Source organism: Lepisosteus oculatus, chromosome 12 (genome assembly GCF_040954835.1).
Source record: "Lepisosteus oculatus isolate fLepOcu1 chromosome 12, fLepOcu1.hap2, whole genome shotgun sequence".
NCBI lineage: Eukaryota > Metazoa > Chordata > Actinopteri > Semionotiformes > Lepisosteidae > Lepisosteus > Lepisosteus oculatus.
In genome coordinates, this window is record NC_090707.1 from 15,202,426 (window position 1) to 15,220,190 (window position 17,765).

Genomic DNA, 17,765 nt, shown 5'->3' on the forward strand with positions numbered 1-17,765 from the left:
CACGAGAATACCGAGTGTCAAAATTGAAACTGGTGTTCAAACGTCAGTATTTTAGTAGTTTTCTGTATATTTCAATATAATATTGTGGTATTTTTAGTGTTGGTAATTTTACATTGTGTATTTCCCATTTTTTACAGTTTTTGTTATTTTAGCGGTGTTAGCCCAAAACTTTCACTATAAACATAGACAGAACAATAGCGCATTATTACATTTTTCTGGAAATGTTAATAAGTTATTAGTCCATATCTCTGTTAATCTAAATATACTGATGTGCAACAAGTCCTAATAGATTTCCAAGCTCTTCTAATGCCCGTACATTCAACAAAAGTCTGGTGGAAGAACTGCATTGATGCTCTGCAAAGCACTGAAAATAGTACTTCTTTTCTGTCCCCCGACTGAAGCCGAATACCGCGATCTGAGCACAATTTCTTCATTGTTTGGAGTCATGGGCTCAGAAGACTGCACTATCTATTATTGATAAGAATCGGGAAGCAAGGAAACGAGGACATTTGCAGTACGTGCGTTGGCTTATATAAGTTAAAAAAATCTTTAAACTGAGTTCAGATCTTTTTAATTTAACGTAACTTTAATGATGATTTCGTCTTTATGTGATGACTGACCACACCGCTACAGGTACCAGGAGGGGGGTTGGGGGGATAGAACAGAGGCATTTTAACTTGCTCAAACTTTTCGAGGGTGTTGACAGAAAACTAGTAGGATTTCTCACTCGAATGGCCACCATCTCCGGCTCCTAGTCTTTACCCCCCTAGCCTCACTACCAGTTTATGAACACCATCTGCAAGGAATGACTTAGCAAATGTGAACATTGTGGAAGGTGTACTTCACTCTGACTTAAATGTTCGGTAAGTTTTTCATTTCTTTAAAAAGTGGAAATTTAGTAACTTCTCTCGATTTAACTGCGCACTCGGTGCAATCGTATTTCACCATGGAAACGCGTAAGCAAGCACCTCAATGTGTTTCTCTTCAGTTGTGTTTTAATATCCCTTTTTACGGCTTAAGCATCGCTCGCTTTACATTCTTACCGCATGTTTCTTCGTGTTTGTATCACAAGAACGCGAATTACACCTCTTTTATTAATCGATTAATACAATCACCATTTAGTAACCGTAATTGGGATAACAAAGTGTTATTAATGGATTATTAAGAGTAATCTTATATTTTTAAATTGACAGGTTTATTAACAACTGTGAACTTCACAAGTCATTTTTTTAAATACTTACAACGTTGTGTATTCGCTATACTTCTTAAAGAACTAAACTACTTGGTTGTCTTCTGTTCGTTCTTGGAGGTTTTTTCTCTATAGGTAGCGCAGTTGGATATAGTAGGTTCAAAAGCTTTATACGTTCCTTGGCGTACTGTTACCCAGCAACAGTTTCACTGAATGGCTGGCTGAGCAAATCTTATTACTTAAAGAACTGGCACTTCTATAGAATAGCCATAGCATCCTGCTGGGGTGGGGTGAAATAAACTGTTCCCCAAACTACAGAAGACGAAACTCGTTTCACCAGACAGGCAACTTACAATTGTTTGAGCTTCAAGGTACTTCAGAGTTAAGAAAGACTATCCGCTCCCATTCCAGTAAGAACATTATTAATAAAATATATTACACAAAAGCTGAAGACGTGTCGTAACTCTTAAATTATGCTTGACTTTGTTCATAATGCATGATGGTACGTCCACAGAGCCTGGATTTAAAAACCTTCACCATCTTTTACTTTAATGCACAGTTACTTGTGAGGGTCACATTGAAGTATTGGTGGCCCATTTAAAACAAAAGAGCTTATTTGCATACTAGATAAACTGTTTTGTAAAACTGGGTTGTAAAATTCTGACGCTAAAGGCAGTGCATCAAAGTAATGATTGTACCGTTTGCGTGATTAACATACAGGTATGTAGAAGTGCGCAAACCAGTTACCTCGTATACGATTGTAGAGGTAATAATCTGTACGTAATAGATTGATTATAATGTGTGCCATAAGATGAAACTGGTGCAAGAAATAAGCATTTGGACTTTCCACTACTCTCTACTAAAACTCGTAAAGACCATTCCAAATTCATTTTCTCTAATTACAAATTCCTAGGAATCCTTATAAATACAATGTTTATAGGCACTACATGTGCTGCTTCTATATCTCACTGATTTTTAAGCCTTCTGGATCTGATGTAACGTACCTGGATCTTGTTGTTCATAAGCACAGACATTAGGTATATTTAGAAAAGTTGTTAAATTTGTGCTTTTTTATTCAAGAGACAATAACATTTAAACAAGCTTAGGTCCTGTTTTCACTGATCATGGTCAGAAGTAATGTACTGTAAGTTAAATCTATCAACCTACATAAGGATATATCTTAAACATAAAACTTACTACAATTAAAAGGCCAAATTCCATTTTATTTACAATAAACAATGTGTTTTAGAACGATATTACCCTGTACTTGCGCAGTGTATATTTTTTTAAAAGATCTACGTCCTCAGGTGTATCGTTTTGCCTTTGAGAAACCCTATTTACGCAAGCGTACTTTGAGATCTCCTCCCTCTACCTGTATCTAAGAGCTCACCTGGGTCCAACGAGACGGAAGTAGTTTACAGTGATTTGAGTGTCTGAATCCAGAGTGCTGACTGTTACATGAAGGAGTCACCAAATTTATGGGTTTTTTTTACAGGAAACGCACGAATTTGACAAAGTTTGAACTGTTGAATCTAAATCCATCCGCAAACATCTAATCTTAAAACGCCCATACTGTGTTGTGGAGTATGTCGAACAGGTAGGAAATTCCAAATTTATTGAAAGCATGGGTAATTCTCTATACATTTTTGGGGGGATTTTATGTAACGATTAAGAACACAACTTACCGAAATATTCAAGCTTTGTCAGTCTGTGTTTTGACGTTACATTATTTCTATGAGTACTTACAAGAAGCAGATGTTTGCTAGTTTCTTTTTCTGTTACTGTTTTCTGGTATCTAGTATCATTTAACACCCGATTCCAGGCATACTGCTTTCTGTATGACTGTAATGGCACAGTATTTCAGTTGGGAAAAATCAAATTTTGAGTTCACGGGTATTAATATGTATTTTACGTTGACAGTATCAATTTTGCTTTTTTTTAAAGATTTTTAGCGTAACCAAATTTTTTTAATACTAAAAAAAACGAAACAGATCTAAAGGTATTACAGTAACTATTACGTTTCTAAAAAGTAAAAGTTTTTTTTTGGTTTGAAAGACACAATTTAGGAACGTTTTCAGAAAACCAAACCCAAAAAAACTAATAAAATGTCTTGGGTATAATAATTTAAAGGTTAGGAAGCAGAATAACATGATAGTATTCTCCTGTATCCTTAAAGGAGATTACTCAATTTCTCAAAATTGTTACATATTATTTTATGTAGTATGCCTCTCACAGCATTGCCAAATCTGACACCTGTTCTCTATTAATACTATTATGGGAAAGATAAATCTTTTCTGTTCAATTAGTAGCATAGAGGGTCAATCAGTAAAACATTCCAACAATACTGTGGCATCCTGAATATTTCCCATTCATTTTCAAACCCTTTTTTTTCCTCAAAAATATCTGGCAGTGGTGAATCCTTGGGTTTCCAAAATCAGCAATTCATTTTGCTAGACGTGTTTTCAGGGTTAAATAGAAAATTAAAACACATTATCATTTGCATTTTAATGAAATATAAATTGCAAGAACATTACCTGTGGCATACCTCCACATAAACATATTTGAGTGTTTCCTACAGAGGGAATGTATATTAATATTAATATTCCAAATTATTATTTTTTAGGCAAAATGGCACAGACAACATCCATGTCCCCATTATTCCTGGTTCTGGAAAAGTTATTTTGAAATGGAAATCATATTTTTAAAAAGCAAAGAAGCTCATCTATGTAAGCTGTACATTTTAAAACATTTTGCTAATGGACTGCTATAATTTCAGTAAAAAATATAAATGTTCATGCTGCCTCAACATCAGCCAACAATCAAGTAATGAATCCTTACACCTTTTTCTCATTAGTGTGGTATAGCACCTACAGTATATCATTTTCAAATAAAGTCACTTATAAAGAAAGATTTATGAAAAAAGTGTTTCCTTGAGCTCAAATGTGTTTTCTTCTTTTTTTTTTGTAGTACTGGCTACTGATGATGCAACCAACTTCATGTATGTCATCCAAATCTTTACCTCAAAGTGCTTAACATTACTTTTTTCCATATACTGGACATCGTAAGCAAACATGACTGCCTTGCGGCGCTTTTTAAGAAGGCGATTGTTTCCCTGGAAACTGGCAATTTTTGCCCTAATTTTTATAACCTTCTTGTTTCTAATCCAACGTGAAGTTGTGAGCAGTATTCCAAAGGAGGAACCATGGCTGAAGGACATTGTTAACAAGAGAGATGCCGTGTTGGGAATGATGATGGGGGCTGTCAATAATTTCAGGGACTCCATGCCAAAAATGCAGATCAAGGCGCCTCTAAGGCAGTCCGGAGGGGGCGATAGCCACCCTTGTTTGCCGGGATATTATACGGCAGCAGAGCTCAAGCCAGCCCTGGAGAGACCACCTCAGAACCCCAATGCTCCTGGAGCTTCCGGGAAGCCTTTCCACACAGACAAGCTCAGCCCAGCAGAGCAGAAGGAAAAGGAGAAAGGAGATGAGAAGCACTGCTTTAATGTGTTTGCCAGTGATCGGATTTCATTGAGCAGAGACCTTGGACCAGACACCAGACCACCTGAGTATGTAATCTTTTAATTGTTCAATAATATTCCTTTCATCATTGTGGCTTTATAGCGCTGCCATTGCCATCTCTTTTCAGTATCCTCCCAAGTGTAGATAAATATTGTCTGGATCTAATCATATTCATTCTCTAGGGCTATCCCTATAGCCAAACCAGGGATCATACTCTGAAGCTGTGTGGAATGTGGCAGCCACTCTGAACTGGCCTGGCATGAAAGATCCTGACCATGGGAGAGTCCAAAAAGTAGAAGAAAATGGTATTTGCAGAACTGAGGAAAATGAAAGGGATAGGAAATGATTTAGACATGCTAAATTTCATTGCATCTTTATAATTCAGTTGTCATTTATTTTGTCTCATTTTCCTCAAGTTTGCAATATTCTTTAGGATCTTTCTTGAGATAACAAATGGAATGTGAATTTACACATAAACCTTTAAGGGAACTTTGATTTACCACAGCATACTTTATAGAATTACGAAATGTGTTAGATTTTTGTTGAAGTGAAGAAGATTTTGAAACGGCAGTAAACTGTGTTCTAAACATTGTAGCAAAAGCATGTACTGCCAGGCTTTAGGAAAAGAGGCAGAAATGCATGTTCAGAGAAAGTCAGTTGTGTGTGTGAATAAAATGAATTTTGAATGATTTTCCCTTAAAATGTATCTAACAACAGGTGACATTTTCAGTATGTTGTCAGATAAAACATAAAGCCATGTTTAATTGTTTAATTGTAAATGTGGTTTTAAAAAGTTATTATTCTTACAGTTCTCAACAGAGAAAATCTGTACATTATAAACTGCAGACTACACCTTGTTTGTCAGTACCAGTTTATCAAGGAGAGTTTTTCAGTAAATCAGATAAAATAAAATGGTAAATTCCTGTTCATTTACCACGGACTTTCAAGATATAACATTAAACACACCAGAAACTCTATAATTTAAAAATGTTGCCTATAATTCTCTAATTAAACGTTTACAGTAGATGAAATATTAAAATTGTAAAACCTCACTTAGGGCCAACAAATGCTTTAAGGTTCGCCTGCAGTTACATGATCAAATCTAACATGAACCACAGACACCATTCTTTATTTTATTTTTCGGTGTGTCTGCATGTCTAGTAGACATAGCTGATTCATCAAAGAGGACTGAATTTTGTTTGGCTAATTATGTGTGTCTGTGGTTCTTCTTAAATGATGGACAAAGAAACCTTCGTGTTATGTTTTTCATAGGTGTCGTTTCTTGGAGAGACAGAAATGTCAGAGGTCTTGTGTGTGTTCTGCTTGCCTCTGACTTCATGACTAGTTTTTATTACCAAAGTCCGTCCTTGTCACCCAACCTTTCGTGTGACTGTTTCCTTTTTTGCAGGTGTATTGAACAAAATTTCAAGCGCTGCCCTCCTCTGCCAACTACTAGTGTAATCATCGTATTCCACAATGAAGCGTGGAGCACATTGTTGCGAACAGTATACAGTGTGCTACATACATCTCCTGCCATCTTTCTGAAAGAAATCATTCTGGTGGATGATGCAAGTGTTGATGGTAAAATGAATAAAAGATAGGACCTACTTGTATTTTCAACTTATTACTAAGTATTTATTTTAGGGCAGGTTCATTCTGTAAAACATGTTCTTAATGCCTGGTTCTGGCAGGGATACAGGGGATAGAAGATGCACTGGTGCTAAATACTTTAATAAGACAAACCAAAATTGGTAGTAAGCAAAGCATTAAGAAAGCCTGAATCAGTGTTGGTTCTTGTAAGCAGGCCTCAGGCAGTTAAAGGCGCAAGAAGTGAATAGGGCAAGCTGCTTTTAATTCTGAATGACTTTCAGCAGTCTGTCATGACTTGCGAGTCAATGAGCATTATGATTTTGTATTAAAGATACCCAATTCCCTGCAGTCAAGGCATTCTGGTCAGGGAGGCTTGGCAGCACGCCATTTTTGGAGATAAAGACCAATTCTTTCTCACTGTGTCTGTCTCTACACAGTCTGATATGAAGGATGTCTCAGAAAAAGAGGCAACACACAAATTCAGCTTACTGTAAGTGATTTGTAGATCTGTATTACTACTGTACAAATAAAATAGAACTACAAAACGAAATGGGTAGGATCAAGAACATGCCGACATGCCAATGTCCAGAATGTATCTGGGTTGCAAATGAGAGAAGTGTATTCAAAAAGTCACGTAGCTTTCTTTTCAATTGAAATTCCACATTTAGAACATCTAATGTCAGATTCCATGCACATCTTCATTAATTTATTGGCCATTCAAAAAATGTTCTTCTCGCACTTTCCTTTGATGTAATAAAGTACATTCAAGTAATGCAAAATACAAATATAATTTAATTCTCTTTGGGTTACCTTGCTGTCCTTAATGAGATTGTCCTTTTTAACTACAGAATGTAGCGTTAACTAACATTCTAGTTTATTTTGACTTATCAAACCTTAAACTCCTGTCAATTACTTCGGAGTTTTAAGAGCTTTGTCACAAATGGGAGTGTTATAGAATATATCTTCATGATATTTGATTAAACCTATTTTCTCCTGTGCTTTTATATCGACAGAGGTCTTGAAGGATCAGCTGGATAATTATTTAAAACAGCTGCACATTGTTAGAGTAGTGCGTCAAAAAGAAAGGAAGGGACTAATCACAGCGAGGTTATTAGGAGCTTCAGTTGCAACAGGAGATGTACTCACTTTCCTTGATGCTCACTGTAAGTATATCTTATAAATCTCATGGTTTAGAGTTTATTTTTATCATAAAAACATTTCATAGGGAATCTTTTTCTAACAAATGATGCAATCTACCAAAAAGAGAAAAATCCCCTGGTGTACTTGGCCTACAGTATATTGCTGTATTGCATAAATAAGAGCTTGCATTGTATGGTTGACTGATTCCGTTTTGTTAAATTAACATTCAGTTTCTCAAAGGAAAGTCAGTTATAATGTTATAATTGTGGGTTGGGTTAAATTAGAAAGGTTAAGAATGAAAGGACATTATTCAGTCCATCCAGCTAGTTTTGTTATTGTTGCCAAGAGATCTGAGGATCTTATCCAGCTGTATCTAAAAAGAAGGCAGGGTGTCATCTTAGAAACCGATGCCTTAATCTAGATGATTGATATAATTCAGGAAGAGTGGTGGTCCTAGTACTGACACTAGAGACACTTTTCTAACTTTATCACCCCAAAATGTGCATTTGTTATTACCTTACATGTAATAGAAGTGATTCCTATGGTAATATAATTACTTGGTTTGGTTTAGTCACTCTCTTTATGGATTGGCACAATATTACGAATGTGGATATTGCCACTGTTTTGAGAAACTACTGGATGAGTTTCTAATGACAAATTAATTGCTAATTTTCTTAAGTACAATTGATACAGTATATCTTAAGCACTTCTTGTACCTGTAACACCTCTGCCACTTCTGTGCTAACATGTAGAAATGTTTTTCCACAGCCTGAAGGAAGGAAAACTTTTATTATTTATTTTTTCTTTTATTGCAGTACTTTGAAAATGACATTTTATTGTATGTGTGTCATGGTTAGTTCAATTGACTTTGTTTTATTGCACTACAAATGAATATGCATGTCTTTCATTTTGGAGTTGCCAGCTTTAAGTCAACTCTGTGACCATAATACTAGCTGATGAGAGCTGTGGTCCGCATGCAATTATCTTCTGAAATGCAGTTTTCTTTTTTTCACACTGCAAACTCAAAACACCAGCAGAGCTGATGAGGCATCATTAGGAAGATAGATGTATCGTATGCATAGCAGTGCAGACTCCTGTAAGCTACAGACCTTGTTTTGTGCAGCAAACCAGGTTTAACCCAGTATACTACAAACCTGCTCAATATGCAGTGCTGTGAACCGTGAGATGTTTCACCTGATGATGTCTAATCCTTTCAACCTAATCCTTAGGTGAGTGTTTCCAGGGCTGGTTGGAACCTTTACTTGCCAGAATAGCAGAAAACTATACAGCAGTAGTGAGCCCAGACATCACAACAATCGACCTCAATACCTTTGAATTCATGAAACCTTCTCCATATGGACAAAATCACAACCGTGGCAATTTTGACTGGGGTTTATCCTTTGGATGGGAAAGTCTTCCAGATCATGAGAAACGCAGGAGAAAGGATGAAACATATCCAGTCAAGTAAGATATTGTACACATACTGTAGAATACATTTATTTCTAAGCTTTTGGTTGAGACATTTCCTAAGAATACTCTAGTTTTATTTATGTAAATGACTTGTATATTTGTTGTTTTTTTTGGTTCATATGTTGCTCTATAAAGATTTTCTTTTTATAGAGTACCTAAATCCATAATGTTTATTATGGCCCATAATGTTTGTTAAAACAGTTTAACTTCAGTAGTTAATATTAAAATATTACCAAATACTTCTGCCTGGTTTGTGCTCTGTATTTGTCATTTATGAAGATGTAAAATTAGAGCTTTTATCTACTTTTAAGCTGCAAAATTGCCTAAGGCTTAATAATAATCACAACCATTAAAAACATTGCCATTTCACCTTTTGCAAAATAACAGTTTTATGCAGGGCGATTGGGAACACTTCAGAAAAACACAGATGTCTCGAGAGCTGTTGATGCATCTGCACCAGAAGTGACAGATATCAACAGTGACCTTGAAGTCACTTACACTCCATCACTTTCTCAGACATTGCAGGCCAGAGCAGAAGTGATGTGAATGGTACAATTCATGTCTTTCAGAAAAGGCGTTCCTTCAATCAGTAGGATCTTTCCAGAACTAATATAAATTATTTTCTTGATTAAATTATTTTATTCATTATTTTATGTTTTTCCCTATTTGTATTGCTACAACAGAGAAAAGAAATTAAACTGAACACCTCAGCATGAAAAATACAATATTCCAGCAAATGTTTCAAGTTCTTCCTATCATTGTAACTGTGTGTCCTACTTCACAGAACTCCAACCTTTGCTGGGGGACTGTTTTCAATCTCAAAAGAGTATTTTTATTATATTGGAAGTTACGATGAAGAAATGGAAATATGGGGAGGAGAAAATATTGAAATGTCTTTCCGAGTAAGTGCAGTTTGTTGATCAGAAGCTGTTCAGCCTTGCAGTTCACTAGAAACAAAATGGGTGCTACTGTATTTAGAGACAAATGTTATATTACATTATCTTTATTATTAAAATTGATATCTTTATAGTCAATACATTTTAACGTAACTTTCAACCTCACGCTGTGAAATACTTCTTATTGATTAAGCATTTTATTGATAGATATATTTTCATTGGGGGGGTCCTTATTAGAACATTAATTCAATCCTCAATCAACTGTTAGATTGACATTGTATAAAAGCACCGATACAAATGAGCTTTCAAAGCTGTTAAAATAAAACTCTTAATAGGTACTATATATTAATATTTGAGCTCCAGTAAAAAATGACCATGTTCATATTTGAAACAAACAGCAGCAATGCAAAAAAACAGACCTTTGGCTTTCCAGATGAGTTACAGCATGCTTATCGATATAATCTGGATTTGGGGAGGGATGCAGTATTCTCACTGCTCACCAGTTGGTTTCTCATTTCCCACAGTTAAAGCAAGATAGCATCTTTCTTGATGTTCTCTGTTGTTTGAATGTCTGATTGTATTACTGTCTAATTATGTTAGGAATAAGTGAATGACTGGTTGAACTCAACATGCTGAGATCAGCCGGATTTGATGATGGTGTTGCGGTGCTAATTAAATAACATCCCTTTGTGATTACAGGTGTGGCAGTGTGGTGGGCAGTTGGAGATTATCCCTTGCTCTGTAGTGGGTCACGTATTCCGCACTAAAAGCCCACATACCTTCCCTAAGGGCACCCAGGTTATTGCGCGCAATCAGGTTCGCCTTGCAGAGGTCTGGATGGATGATTATAAGGAAATATTTTACCGGAGAAATCAGCAAGCTGCACAGATGGCCAAAGAAGTAGGTGGCAGTTCCATGATGTGTGGGAGGCTGAGTCTATTATTATTAATTCTTGTTTCAGTAAACATTCGTTTTATAATATCATCTTAAGTGATTCAGTCCTTTTGCAATATTATTAGATTAAGACAGATTTAAGCAAAAATCTAAGGCTTTTTTTTACAGAAGGATCAGTAACAATACAACATGCATTGATACATTAATCAACCTTGCATAATATTCACAGGGCAGCTTTTGTGCAATGTTCTCTTTCAGCAAACAGCATGTCTACAGTGAAATATTTTAATATTTTTCAAGAGCCAGAGGTTCTTTGTGATTGTCTCTCTGTTCTCTGTTATTTCTATGCTTTTTGCTCAACTGGCCACATGCTGGGCTCTGCGTTTGTCATTGTCTGGACCAAGTCTGAATGGAACATAAATATTTAGAAAGGCCTAAGAACTGAACATGACTGCGCTGTGTTTTTGTTTCACCAGCTTGTAAAAAAAAAAGTTACTAAACTGGCATTTGTGTGAGTAGACATGACTTGTCATTGATATGTAAAGAAAATGTATATAAAAAGAAATTAGAGGGACAAGAGGGAGGTGAAGTCTAGTTTACTGTCTTGATAAACTCTTTATGATCATTAAGACTCAAAAGACTAGTCGTGTAGCCCCAGACTCCTTCCTTATGTGCAAGTTGATCTCTTATAATGAGGTTAATGAAGGTAAAATAATAAAAAAACATTGTCTGCCTTGAGGAAGATATTATACATATGTTTAAACACAGACAGACCAGACTTAGTAACTACTGAGAACATAATTTTAACCTGAAGTCTTTTATTATGAAGACAATAAGTATGATTATCCTGTGATTCCAAGTAAAACAAATTCTAATCCCACAGCCTTCCACTAATAAGTTACATTTGGATCAGATTTTTATGGAAGTATTTTAATGATATTGTGAAGTGTTTTGCACATCACAAAATTCAAAACTTTTAACTTGTAAGTCATTTTAATAAGCTAATGTTTAAAGTTTCATAGTTTTCATTCTGCTTTCAGTAAGAAAATGTTTTGAATTGAATATTTTGAAACAACTCACAATAACTTGTTTCCGTTTTGTTGTTTTACGTATACTACAAATCTGAAAAAAATAAAAATTCTAAAATGGATTCTTCAAGAGAATAAGAAACATACAACTCTATTGCTAGGTAATTTTAATTAATTTAAATTATAAAAATAATGTACAATTCCAGTATTATACTGTATATACAATACTATAGCAATACAATTGCACGTGGGGGGAGGCTTTTTCTGGTTACGAAAATACTGTATATTCACTTATGTACAGTAAATGAAGTTTGATTAAGCAGATGTTTCACATCCACCATATACATGCATAATTTTTATATCCAATTACTGTAGAGTAATCTTTGCAAATGGTCACTGCAAAAACATTTTTTGCTGTTAATGATTTCCGTGAGAGTAGAACTGTGATTTGTATTTTTTCTTCTTAGATGTATAATAGGGTAACCATAAATTTGCTCCAGAATTGTTTTAGAAATGGGTTCCAATGAAAAGAAAATAACATACTTACTGAAATCAATACTTTATCAAGGGCAATGAATGGCAGGTTCAGTCTGAATAGCTCTGTTGGTTTGAGTAGAGCACTGGTAATGCCAGATTCTTGGATTTGATCTTTGGCTGCTCCCGATATAATGGGCTGGCAGTCCATTTCATTCTTAGGCACTGAAATCGCAGTATTGATGATGATGTGGCTGAGAGAGGCACCAGAAATACATTACCACCCAGGAGAAAAAGCCTTAAAAGTAGACAGGTCTGTTTTATGGCCTCCAAAATAGACACAAGGCAGGGGGGCTTTCTTTAACCACTTTCTCTTAATGGTTTGGAATGTCGTAATTAAACAATGTGGCTAGGAAATGGAAAAGGAGATTTATTTTAAGACAGGTCTCTACAGCTTTCTGAATTAAAATGTGGTTATCATAGCACTGACTCAAAGTAATCAGGAAGGTTTTTCGTGATGACTTACATTGTTTCCACAGAAATCCTTTGGAGATGTATCCAAAAGGGTGGATCTACGGCAGCGTCTGAAATGCAAGAGCTTCTCCTGGTATTTGAAAAACGTGTATCCTGAAGCATTCATGCCTGATCTCAACCCTCTTCACTTTGGCTCTGTAAATACATTTTTATGGTGTCTCTCCAAAGCTAAAACTCACATCCTAAACTTTCTCTTTCCATAGACATTGTCCAAAATGAACAGAAAACTTAGTTCAAACATTTGATGGAGGTTTGCTGTTTCCTGACTGAACGGTGTCAATAAAAACACTTGTCTCCCCTTTCAGGTGAAGAATCTAGGAAAAGATTCATGTCTTGATGCTGGAGAAAACAATGAAGGAGGTAAACATCTGATAATGTATCCCTGCCATGGACTTGGGGGAAATCAGGTAGAATATTCAGATTTGATTGTGCTTTTCTGTGATACAAAGAGTCAAACTAAATGTGTTTCATATAGTTTGTTCTTAATTCAGTATCAAGATGCATATCCTACCTTGCACATGTTATACAGGAGAAAGGATACTGTAGGCCAGGAGTTTCCAACCTTGGTCCTAGAGAGCCCCATTTCAGTTTTATAGGCAGCCATAAAATCACCAGTGTCTGAAGGCCTGGAACAATTTTAACAGTGTTCTCTTAAACAGAGATTCAAGGAAGTAATTTAGAGACCATCTGGAACAAAAATCTGAATATTCTTTTTCCTCAAGGACCAGTGTTTCCTTTATTGAAACATTACTTGCTTAATAGATCAACAGTTGAAATACTTAAATTATGTAAGTTTAAAACACTGGTGATTTAGGGTGAGTAAATGGACTGGGGATCTCCACAACCAGGATTAGAGACCACTGCTTGTAGGCAATAAAGCTCTTGGTGCTTTGTAAGACATTACAGGGAGAATAAGAACAGAATGTACAGTAACTGGGGAAAGCTGGAATCCCAGATTTTTTTTCTACATTGTGATCAAAGTTTTTAGCTTTGGGTAGTTCTTACAATTCACATGACATTGAAGGAAATAAATAGCCATTTCTAACAGAAAATCACTTTTGAATTTTGTGAAGGAAAAAAGAGAATTTTACAGATTGATAGACAGCTGGCACTGCTGCCTCTCATCATCTGGGTCCAAATATTGATTCTGGGCAGTGGACCTTTCCGAGTGGTTTTGTTCTCCCTGTGTGTACGTGGGTTTTCTCTGAAAACCTCCAGTTTCCTCCCAGCTCTCAAATACATGCTGGTAGGCTGATTATCTATGCTAAATTGCCCAATATACGAGGAACAGCAGAGGAGTTCATTCCTCAGCAATCTGCACTGCCTGGAATAGCTTTACAGCAGTTCCGACCACAACATGCTGTAACTGAATAGGTCACAGGTGAAGGCATTTTACAAACTGATACTGTTATTGCAGTGTGTCTCCACATGCTACATATCTTAATGATTTTGTTTGATCTTTTACGTAAGAAAGAGAATTATTCCTTTATGGAAAACCGTCTCCAAGCATGTAATAAAACTGCAAAGCATGTTTAATGCGTATTTAGTTGTGTGGCAGAGAAATTCAGTTGAAACCTTTTATTTTTTAGTATTTTGAATATTCCACACATCATGAGATTAGGCACAACATTCAAAAGGAATTGTGCTTGCACGGCACAGAAGGAGCTGTTAAACTCGACGACTGCCAGTATAAAGGCCGGAATACACTGGTTGGCGTAGAACAGAAGTGGGAGCTAAGAGAGGTAATTCATGTTATTAAATTGATGTAATGTAGGTCGTTCCAATTCCGTTTAACTTGAAATTAGCTTTCGGAATTTTGTTTTCAGGGCGGTGGTGAGCATTGCTGCTTCATTTTGCGTTCTCCCCACGGTTGCATGGGTGTCCTCCAGGGTGCTCTGGTTTCCTCACACACTCAGAAATCATACTGGGAGGTTAATTGGCTTCTGAGAAAACTGGCCACGGTGTGAATGTGCAAGTGTGTGTCTGTGCCTGTGTGTGCCCTGCTATTGACTGGTGTCCCTTCCAGGGTGTACCCTGCCGTGCGCCCATGGCAGGGATAGACTCCAGCTCCCCCATAACCCAGTACTGAATAAAGCAGTTAGAAAATAGATGGATAGATTATCGTCATCCTCAGACACATCACAATGTACACTTGAATGATTTGGTGTTCTTCAGCGTGACGGTTGGCCAATATCTACTGTTAAAGGAAGTTCTTTTTCTTTCTTAGGACCAGCTGCTTTTTAATCCGGGATCAAAAATGTGTCTGTCTGCGCATCGTGAGCATCCAGCCTTAGCTCCATGCAATCCTGATGACAGGTTTCAGTTGTGGATTTTCACCTGAGCTCTATGACTGTTTATTTTGAGAAATGAAGAAACATCATAGTTACATAGACTACTGTGGAACAAAAATGGTATGAATTCCAAGAAAGTCTTTTTTAACGCAGTATACTTGCTGCTAAAAATGGTTTTATCTGTTTTAGGTTCATGTTAGGAAAAAACGAACAATTGCACTTGAAGGAAGGAGAGAGAATTCTTACCTGTCTTTTTATATTGTACAAAACTTTGGCAAATTGTTTTGTTTGGAATTATTTTCTCCCCTTTAATGAAGATTAATCTTTTGCTTAAAGGTTAAAAAGTACCAAAGAACTTTGCAATTGTATCACGATTGGATGAAACGCTTTTTTTTACCATTATTTTTAACAGCTTTGAATGTCATAATTTATTGTTAGTTTTTTTAGACTTCATGTTTTTAGTTTGCTGTTCACAGCAATTACCTTCCTTACTTTAACTAAACTTAATTTCAAAAATCAAATTATGGTGATAAGTGATCTTAGAACAGCATTATTTCATGAAAACGGACAAAAAGGTTTTATATTTGGTTTTAAATTCTTTCATTTTTAGGTGTGAAAGGCTTATGTGGAAATTTTAGGTCAGACATTTGCTTTAATAAACTTAAGTTTGAGAACTTTCACTGGGAACCCATTTGTCTGAATTGAAAGTACATTTCCTGCAATTTTGAAGAATAGTAAGAAATCATTTAGGGGAGTTAAGTATTTCTATAAAAATTACAAGTGATAATTTCAATGTTCACTAACACAAGTCTTCATTCATAGCTCTTTTATTGTATCGTTATAAAATCAAAATCTTTCATTTATGCATTATTGATTTTCTTTCATATTGGTGCATTTTATACACTTTAGTATATTGTACTGTAAGAATGTAAACTTTACATGTTGCCTCAATCAAAGCAAGATGGTTCTTTATTGTAATTTACACTATAAATGATGATAACATGTTGAGGAGAAGATCCAGTCAGATTCACCAATGAGATCTAGAAGTTTGGAGATTTACAAAAATAGTCCTAACATGCACCATTCAGCACTTTAGAATCTGAAACTGTAAAATTGTATTTTAACCACCATTAGGTGAGTGTGCTAAAAAAATTCAAACTAGTAAATCAATGCAGGTTTTGTGATATAAAAACAATATTGGATAATATATATGGGGTATGTTCATGCAGGCATAACTATATCCTGTGATAAAATGAAGAAACAAAATCTACAATATAATATCTGCTAAAACAAACTGACAGTAAAACATGGTTGTTCAAATAACTGTAACTTCATTTTTATAGACAAGACTACGATTTGATCTGATTGATTAGATTTTAGATTTATTCGATTTTTTTACACTGTAATTTGAAGTGTCTTAAAAGAAACTGAAAGAGCGTATTAATCCCACTAATTCTGTCAGGTGCTACATATGGAGAACAGTTTCCAGATTTGTAGAAACATTTGGCTCCCTGAGGACCTAAAACTGAATGGCAAGGCCAGATGTGATACAGTGAGAAAAACCTGGAGGCCTTAGCATCTTATATACAGGCAGAAAAAAAGATTAATGTGGGCACAGCAACATCCTCTGTGTGGTGGGTAAAGGTTGTGCCTCATTCATCTTTCAATGATTGAAATGTCTGGGGGCATGCCACCGTAAAACAGAGAATGTATTGCGCTGTTACAATCCCTTTCAGCACCGGAGTATGGAATTTTCAGGAATGTGTTCGGAGCAGAAAAGTTCAGTGACTGCTGTTGTCGCCTACATAGTTTTGTAGTTGTCTTGTTGAAGGGAGTTATTCCAACTATCCACTGATAAAAACAAATGTGAAGTACAATAATCATACACATCTGTCCTTCAAATGGAAACGGGGGTGAGCTGTTCATTTATTTCAGATGTATTAGTAATATCTTTATTGTACCTGCATGTATATAAAGTTGACCCTGCAGTGTATTTCTTGAAGCCTGCTGCCATGCACAAAACCCAATATTTTCTCTTTGCTAGTTTGTATATCTTTTAGGAACGATAAAGATATTTACATCCCATTTTTAGACCAACCATGTATCCCTCTCCCTCTACCTACTGTATAGAATGAAGCATGTGAGTAATACTCTTCTGCCCAATAAGTTTAAAATTTGGTGATGTACGATGGGACTGTGCTGAGAAGAACTACGACGAACAGGCCCATTTGTTTTAGTTTTGTTGATTTCCCCAGTTTATAACACAGCAGATTATGTAAATGCATACACAATTAGTAATTAATTTAGCTCTAACAATCTCCCCAGAAACGTGATATGTGAAGAGGACCTTGTTCCTAATTGGTATTTGAATATAGATAAAAGATAATACCTGAAATGACATGGATGGGGTCAAATTACCACACTGTACCACACACCACCAGTATGGAGAAGGATATTGTCCTTGGAATTCTACTCCCCCACTGAAGGAGGGCAAATAACTCTGTACTGCAGTATATACTGTACATGTATATACTTCCTCACTCTTAATTATGGAAGGTTGTCAGGAGTTCTCAGCATACAGTATATTGACTGTAACCAGTCAATACAGTCTGTATGAATGTTTAAGTATGACAAGTTGTTTGCATTTTTAAGTAAGTTGAAAATGTTTGGAAGTCTTGAATTTATCTTTGAGACATTAAGAAAAGACTCACTGTTCTTCAGATAAACCATTTTCTAAT

General features: G+C 35.8%; 1 protein-coding gene across 4 annotated transcripts; it reads left to right on the forward strand.

The window, feature by feature from the left end:
• Positions 1-366: 366 nt before the first annotated feature.
• On the forward strand, positions 367-15,707 carry galnt3 (UDP-N-acetyl-alpha-D-galactosamine:polypeptide N-acetylgalactosaminyltransferase 3 (GalNAc-T3)). Of its 4 annotated transcripts, XM_015358978.2 has the most exons (13): positions 367-863; positions 2,685-2,786; positions 3,813-3,915; positions 4,157-4,757; positions 6,119-6,291; positions 7,314-7,463; positions 8,670-8,904; positions 9,695-9,812; positions 10,506-10,706; positions 12,742-12,873; positions 13,042-13,143; positions 14,326-14,478; positions 14,964-15,707. In XM_015358978.2, exons 4-13 carry the CDS (start codon positions 4,261-4,263, stop codon positions 15,075-15,077), a joined length of 1,875 nt encoding a protein of 624 aa, XP_015214464.1. In that variant the 5' UTR covers positions 367-863; positions 2,685-2,786; positions 3,813-3,915; positions 4,157-4,260; the 3' UTR covers positions 15,078-15,707. The 4 variants fall into 4 exon arrangements, with proteins under 4 accessions (XP_015214464.1, XP_015214463.1, XP_015214465.1 ...); XM_015358977.2 differs by lacking the exon at positions 3,813-3,915; XM_015358979.2 differs by lacking the exons at positions 2,685-2,786; positions 3,813-3,915.
• Positions 15,708-17,765: the final 2,058 nt, after the last annotated feature.

What these genes read in the sequence shown, in the direction of transcription:
- galnt3 (XM_015358978.2), top strand. Translation starts at nt 4,261, where the DNA reads ATGACTGCCTTGCGGCGCTTTTTAAGAAGGCGATTGTTTCCCTGGAAA. An exon ending in CCAGACACCAGACCACCTGA is followed by an intron (nt 4,758 to 6,118) that starts GTATGTAATCTT and finishes CCTTTTTTGCAG; the next exon opens with GTGTATTGAACAAAATTTCA. An exon ending in AGAAGTGGGAGCTAAGAGAG is followed by an intron (nt 14,479 to 14,963) that starts GTAATTCATGTT and finishes TTTCTTTCTTAG; the next exon opens with GACCAGCTGCTTTTTAATCC.